General features: G+C 26.7%; 1 protein-coding gene across 4 annotated transcripts in view; it reads right to left on the minus strand.

Annotated features, from left to right (window-relative positions):
• Positions 1-2,149: 2,149 nt before the first annotated feature.
• The window catches only part of slmb (beta-transducin repeat containing E3 ubiquitin protein ligase slmb), a 21,834-nt gene continuing 15,646 nt past the window's right edge, over positions 2,150-8,337 (minus strand). For all 4 annotated transcript variants that reach the window (XM_014415121.2, XM_014415120.3, XM_014415119.3 and 1 more), the window contains exon 11: positions 2,150-5,881. In XM_014415121.2, coding sequence (XP_014270607.1) covers positions 5,871-5,881 — 11 coding nt within the window. In that variant the 3' untranslated portion in view covers positions 2,150-5,870. The remainder of the gene's footprint in view (positions 5,882-8,337) is intronic.

Genomic DNA, 8,337 nt, shown 5'->3' on the forward strand with positions numbered 1-8,337 from the left:
CCCCCCTATTACGTACATTATCATTTAATGTTTGTTGCTTATTTTAAATATTTTCTAATACTGTTTACTTTAAAATTATTTTCAAATTTAACGTATTTTTAATTAATGCTTTAATGTCATATTTAAGCATCAATCCCCACTACTTCTCTATAACATTCTGTCAACATTTCACTTTCGCACTTGACTTCTAGTCTGGAAGGTACGTTTCCTATCTTGTTCGTTATCTTACTTTATTCTTATCCCCTTTTTCCATCTTTTAGTTTGTACTGTATTTTACATTTCTTCTTTTTTTAATCTGTTATTATTTCCATTTTCATTACTTTATTTCTAATGCTACATTCAAGACAAAGTTTTCAAAATTTCCCTTAAACAATAAAAAGATCTTTCACTACTGTTAGAATTTATCAAAATATCCAACTGACTTTTCCAGAAACTGTTAAGTATTCTCACAACTAAACACCCATTAATTCTTTACACCCTTGTCTATTTTATAATAGTACTTCAGTAATTATAGAATTCTGGTTATTTATATTTAAATTTTGGATGGAGCTGGTTTTGATCCCAGCTCGGTGATTAACCATTATTTTCAATGCAGTACATTGAATAATAACAATAATGGAAAAAATCAGAAATATTGTTTAAATTAATAAAAGTATGGTGAAATTTCAAGATAAAAGGTGAACACAAAATAAAAGTAGAAAAAACAATGTCAGTTCTCGAGTTTTGAAAAATGAAAAAACTTGAATACAAGATAATTAACAATACCCATTGCACAAAAAAATTAAGGAATAAATATTGTTCAGGAACTGTTATAAATGCATTTTCATTTTCAATGTTATTGATGCACCTTTCACTCTCTTCCTCATCAAGCTCACTGTGATATATGACATATTTTTATAATACTCAAAAGAATCAATGCTTTTCCAATTGGGTCCAAAATGTTTCTTTAAAAGATTGTCCACATGTGACAATGTTGCTGGAGCAAGAGGTACTCCTACTGATATCAAAATCAGTGTCATGTAAGATATTTTCCTATTTTTCTTTGTTTACGGTTGAAATGGACCTACATCGTTGAGATAGTTCACCTCACCCTGAACTTCTTTGTCATCTCCAAATCTGGATACTTTATTATAAAAGGTGAAAATATGAAAAGGAAATCTAAAACAAACTAGCATGAAAACAATAAAACATGTGCGATTAAAATGGATCTTGGATGGAGCTGGTCTTGGAAACAAACGCATCACTTTAAACGAAATTTTCATGGGTAAGGAGTTGGTTCTGCTTCTTACTGCTCTGCACTATGATGTAGTACATCGAGAACATGCGGAAAATAGGAAAAAAGGCATTTCAGAAAATTTGAATGTTGGTTTTGAAACTACTCGCCCCAGCAAAAAAACTAGTATAACTACCAAAAAAAATCCCATATGCCCTCCAGGCATAATCAAACTTTTAACCTGACTAAGATGAAAAACATTTTTAATGCTTGTTATAAAATTTTAAATTCCTGTATACCATGAAGGAAATATTTATAAAATATGCATCAGTGATAAAAGTTATTATAAACATCTAAATATGATAAAGAAAAAGATTTCTTCCTGGGACAAAGAGAATAGTCAGAATTGATGACTATGGCAAAATTTAGTTTAAAAAAAATCCTCAATATATTGGCAAATGGTACAAACATTATATATTTTTTAATATAGTCAGACAAATATACATATAAGTAAATGTAACTATGTTCTTCTAAAGGAACATTATGCCCTAGAATAAATGTTAATTTTCCTTTCATTCTCAATGAATGATTCCTTTCAAAACTGATTCATTAAGCAAATTGTTATTTGCAGATAATTCAAATATTGAAAAATTGAGATTATATTTCTTTCAAAATGAGCTAAGTTAAGAATAAAATAAAATTTAAGGGGAAAAAATGGTTAAATATTAGTTGTTTTTTTTTTGTTTTTATATATGTATATATATATAGCATAGCAAAACTATTTAAACACTAATTTACAGCAGTCACTCCATATTTCAAATAAATAAATTAACAGAGCTATAAATAGTGAGGAAATATAGTTTAAAATGTATAAGAAAACATGTCTTAATTATAATCTATGGTTGAGCCGATACCTGTACAAAGTCCAAACTATAATCCCATAATGAATTTCCTTTATTCAACAATGGAGAACATAAAATACATCTATATATACAAAATGTTACATGATGCCCTCGCTAGCCTGAGATCAAAAGATGCTATTGCTGTACCAAGGATATTGTATAAAGGCGGATATTACAAAAAATAAAATAAATAGAATATAATAAATAATAAGATCTAACTTCTAGTTTAAACTAACTGCTTAACTTTAAAGTACACAAATATTACTGTCATGAAAAGCGATGCCATAACATAATTCACAATAACATACTAAATGGGTAAATTAAAAAACTTAAACAAATAGGAAATTACAATATATATATATTAAAAAAATATCACAAATTTTCAGGCATACATCAGTAAATTTAATTCTAATACTTATTTAAATAGAAATAAAATATTTATCAAATTAACCATTCTCATAACAATAGTAGTTTAATAATCTATAGCTTAATATTGGATGAAGTAAAGCCTATGCCACCATGATACATGGATGCCACTAGAATATATTTCATATTTAAATTCATATTCATATTTAAAATAGTTAATTTTACAGATTCAGTCAAGAGCTTAAAACATTAAGCAGAAAAACAATTTGCAAGATCTCAGACAGATGAGGTTAAAATACATAAATGTAACTAGTAAACAGTCTAGCCTCATTATTGCAAGTGATTTATACTTCACTTTTTGGAACTAACAGTTCTACCTTTTTAAACAGATGGTAGGTAAATTACTAAATTAGCAAGGTAAAAATAAATATTGTACAACCAATTTCACTAAAACATGTTATTAAATTAAAACCATAAACAATGTTTAGTTAACTAGTATGCTCTATAATCTGCTAACCGAAAATTATGACAATGATTTAATCAACATGAAATCAAATAATGTTTTATATTCGAGTAAAAGAGTATATTAAGTCTTTTGTCTACATAAAGTTTTTTAACATTATTATCTTTTGTTAAATTAATTTCTTAAGTTTGGTGTTGTCTGTTCCCTCTTTTCATACAAGAGAATAATACTATATATATAATTTTTCCTATGACAAAATTATACTATAGATGAAAATTCTTTCACAACTTCATTCAAGAGTACCACAGTGATGCTACATTAGAGATGATTGGAGCTTATTGAAATTTTAGTATGAGGCCATTGCCATCATGATTTTTTATTAATTCAAGAGACAAATAAAATTTTGGGTCGAGGCTTAATAATTTTTAAATATATATGCAATATTAATGAAATCACATGTTAAAAGAAATATTGGTAATTACTTATTTAATTACTGCACTTTATCAACTTTAAGGTAATTAATTTTATTAATGAACCAAAAGTTTAATTTAGAAATTAATCTGTATGAGATAATGAAAAAAAAAAAAAATTGTTCAGATTACTTTATATAATTACAATCAAATTTATCTTTAAGACATTTGATTAAAAATTATGCTTACGTGATTTATTAATGTATAATAACTCACCCAGTATTAAGTAGATTATTGAATAAATAATAGTTGAACATAAGAAAAAAATAAGAGCTAAGTTGCAAAACTTGGTGCTTAGATATGACTAGTTTTTATTAAGATCAGGCTTTGGCTATAATTAGAATGTCATCCTACTTAACAACATAAACTGCGAGAACTAACATGAAGGAAATATTGGATGAACATGACAAAATTTGACTAATAGACCTAAGCACTATGTTTTGCAAATAGAAGAATATTTTAACGAATAGTAACTTCAAAAATTGATTTTACACACAGTGCCGATAATTATCTTATAATTCCATTAGCATTATATACTATATACATCACTTTCTGGTAAGTTCGGCCTTAATCTAAGAGCTATGCAATTTAGGCGCCCTTTGCAAAAATTGTTAATTTAGAAGATGAATAAAATATTTGAAGATTTTATTAAATTTATGGATGAATCCTTTAAAAATATTTCCAATAAGAAAATAAAAAATCCTGAGAATATTGTAATAAAAATGTTCATCTGCAGCCGAACATGCCAGAATTAATATTGAGAAAATAAACAACATTCGACAGAAAAATTGAAATTATTTCCTTCCTCTTTTATTTTTCAACCCAAATTTAAGAAAAAATAAAATACATGAAATAAGAAGTCGTATGCAGAAAATAAGACCCAGCAGTGATGGATAAAAGATTAGAAAAAAGCTAAGAATTTCAAGTAATGAAACTCATTTCATTTAGCATATTTTCATTTTGGCAAAATTATCTGATATTAGTTGTATCTTTTTTTTTTTTATACTGGACTTAAAAATGTACTTTATCGATACTTTCTTGTATATACATTTTTTATTTTCAACAACTAAATCAATAAAAGAGCCAAGAATACTGGCGTTACACAAGCTCTTACCTATTTAACAATATACAATAAAAAATGTTCAACTATAAAACCATTAAGGAAATAGTTCTAAGAGAAGCATGATAACTTGAACACATGAATAATTTCATTTTTGAATAATACAAAAACTTTTTATAAACAAATATTTTTACAAACTAAACTGTTTCGTTGATAGCAGTTTATGTATATTTAATGTAATATGTAGAAATTTACAATATACTAACCTAACTATAAAACAAACTTAAAACACGATATACACTTTATTCATATATTTACAATTTGTTCATTTATCGTTGCAATTTATAATACATATAACACATTCCATACATTGTTTTATATATATTTTTAAATATGTACATTCTCGACTTTCATTATTATTATTTTTTTTACAGGCATTAACAATAGTTTTTTTTTGTAATGAAGATTTTAGAGATTGTTAATAATCGTTTAACTTGTGCATAGTGTATACAATTTTAAGAGGTCAATATCATTATCGGAATATTTTACATTAGTATCATACAACCCATTCTGTGAGTAATATATACAAAAATATTTATAATCTTATTTGTAAAGTACTGCGGATAAGAATATACAAGTTAAAATATTATTTTTTTATCATTTTTTTTTTTATTAGAAAATGAAACTAACCCGGAATAACGTTTTAAAAATAAAATCGCAATAAGATGAGGAATGGAATTCCTATTACATCAGCGGTTCAGCTCTAAAAGTAGTCTAACCAGTTTTCATATGATTAATAATTTAACTATTTGTAACCCCCCTATCACACCAGATTAATACTTCAATTGATAATTTATAAAAAGTACTTAAGTTGGATATAGATAACCGAAATAAGTCGATATATAAACCACCTGGACCTGGTAAATAACTACTACTAACCAAATTAAATGAGGGAAAAAATATTTATAATAAAAGAATTAGAACATTCTTAAATACTTTAGACTAATAGCATGAAACAAAATGGATTGCTTGAGAAGCTTTGATCTAAACGCGACTATCTTCTTTCCTTAACTTTATTTAAATACTCACTGAAAATATTTTTCAAAGGCGAATTTCTTAATCTGGTGCACTCATGCTTAGTCCTTCGATTGTATCGAATAAACACTGGCATTGATAAAATTTACTTTCGACGGAGGGAATATGGAATATTGCACTTTCTTTATGATTTAGTCATTTTATAGGAACTCTTCACTATTTCCATGCCTAAGTTGCAAGTGATCAAATTGTGAGAGAGAAACTTATCATCGTCCTAGCAATAGGTTGATTTGAAAGGTGTCATCACGCTAAGGCAAAAATGTACGGGCTACATTATGTAACTCAGATCTTTTTCTTCTCTTCATTCGAAAGCTGAAAAAAAATAAAATAAATAAATGAGGTGCAGATAGTTGACCGTAGATTCATGATTGGAGAAGTTTGTCAGGGGGTGCGGTCAGCAAACCTAGTATAGCCCTGATGAAGACCTGAAACTCAGGTCGAAACGTCGGCATAAAATAAATAAATATCGTTTTGTTTATTTATGTTGTTCTTTCCTGACCGCACCCCTGACAAACTTCTCCAAAAATAAATAAATAAATTAAACTCAAGTTAAAAACACCTAAGAAAAACTATGTTTTATTAATCTGTTATGATAGTTTAATCCTAAAGCAAATATGGTATTTTTTTTTATCTAACTAAAAAAATACAGAATTCTTAGAATAATAATCGCTTTTTTAATAAAAATTTTAAATAAAATATGTCAATTGTTTTTAAAAATATCACAATAAAATAAAAATATATAAGAACTTTAACTTTATCCTAACCTTATAATTTGGTAGCCATAGAGAATAATTTCAGAATGCAAAAAATGTGATTAGATCATAGTAGTAGTAGTAGTAGATTATGATCAGATACAGTTTTATATTTTGAACAACAGTTTACATTATAATAACTGACTTAAAATAATTAGTCGCATTTCGCATTTTTTTTCTAGTTTTTAGAAGATACTTCTCCTGCTTCATCAATAGAACAGTAGTCAAATACTTAAATGTGATCTAAATTAAAATATTTTTCTATTTTATCCACTATTATGTTACTTCCCTATAATAATCCTATTTTATTTATAAATTCCATTAGGTAAAATTATTGGGAGAGATTGATTAATGATCCTTAGATGAAATAATAGTAAGTTGAGCTAATAGTCAGTTGTTCTTGACAAAATATTTTGTTTTAATTTTACTATGGAGCAACAAATATAATGATAAAACATGGAAGGTATGTTTTGAAAGTAGGAAAAAAATCCCAAATCATCACGCTATAAAACAATACAATGTATAAAAATAATGGAAGTTGAATCTTGATAAGCTAATTAAATAATACTCATTTACAACAGTCTTAAAATAATCACTGGATAAATTAATTCGACTTGCTGATGAAATAGAAGTATTAGCAGATGTACTAAACATAGTTGGCAGACATGATTATGAATACCTAAATTTGGGCTTCAAAGCTAATGAATGTCTACTGTTGTGGCAGATCTACCTTAATAGAAACTATCATCGTGGAAACGTATCGGTAAGTAAAACTTTTTATCTGGTCCCTAGAGTTTTATTTTGTGAGATTTTTCAAGGGGTCTTGACAGCAATCGGCACCCATATTTGTTTTTCTAGGAACATGAATTTTTGATAGAGGAATCAGTAATAAATGTTCAGCATTTATCAAGATGAATCACTATATAATTGAACATGCATTGAAACAGTTTAAGGAAGTGAGGTAGTCCATCATTTTCAATAATAAATATTTGAAAAGGCCCACCCAATATATAATTTATACAAAAAAAGTGGACTACTGTAATATTTGTTATTTCTTGATCACAAATAATTTTTTTATATTATAATATGAAAATGGTGAAGAACTTGATCTTGCTCAGAACGTCATAGTAAATTAAATTTTAATTTTAAAATTTATCGTAGGGTTAAAACTGTTTTAAGTACTTAAATGTTGACTGTTGAACATGTGAAATCTCTAAGTTAGGAAGAAATTGGGAGGATCATAATAATAAAATTGTTATTAATTAATTTATCACAGTAGCAAATTAAAATGACAAATTATAAAACCAGTAAAAACACCAGGAAATGTGAGAACAAAAAAAAAAGTAGAATCCAATTTAAGCCTAAGATTATATTTAGAGGAGCTGTAATGAAGAGAAAAAATTATCATATCAAGTACAGAAACTATAAAGCATTTAATATATATATTGTTACCCCTTTAGTATTATTATACTTTTCTTATAAGACTCTCTCATTATACTTACTCTCACTTCTAAATTACAACTGAAAAATGAGAAGTTATTCTGCCCGAGGGGAAGTAATGGGATTAAACCAATAAGATATATAAGTAATGTCTGAAATAATGAAAACAATTAAAATCAACATAATGAAAAGTGTAAAAGAAAACGATAAATATGATACAATGGGCAAGAAAGGAAAACAATTCTGTAAATGTCACAATGGATAAAAAGATGCACAGCAGTAGCGAGTAAAAAATGAGCTAAAATAAATATAAAATGTCTGGAAAATGAAAAAAAGGAACAAGAGAGAAGAGATATGAAGAATATTAGAAACGAAAGGTAGGCTTACATGCTCAGGCAAAGTTTTTGTCTGGAGTGTAATTAAATTTAGGATTTAATATTAAACCTTTGATTTGATTTAATTTCTACTTAATTTATTGTTATTTATCTTTTATTTCTAATGTTTCTCCGAGTTATGGTTGTTATCTCATTTTATCTTTTATTTCTAATGTTTCTCCGAGTTATGGTTGTTATCTCA

This window comes from Halyomorpha halys, unplaced genomic scaffold, assembly GCF_000696795.3.
Source record: "Halyomorpha halys isolate HHAL.00 unplaced genomic scaffold, Hhal_1.1 Scaffold93.1, whole genome shotgun sequence".
Classification (NCBI taxonomy): domain Eukaryota; kingdom Metazoa; phylum Arthropoda; class Insecta; order Hemiptera; family Pentatomidae; genus Halyomorpha; species Halyomorpha halys.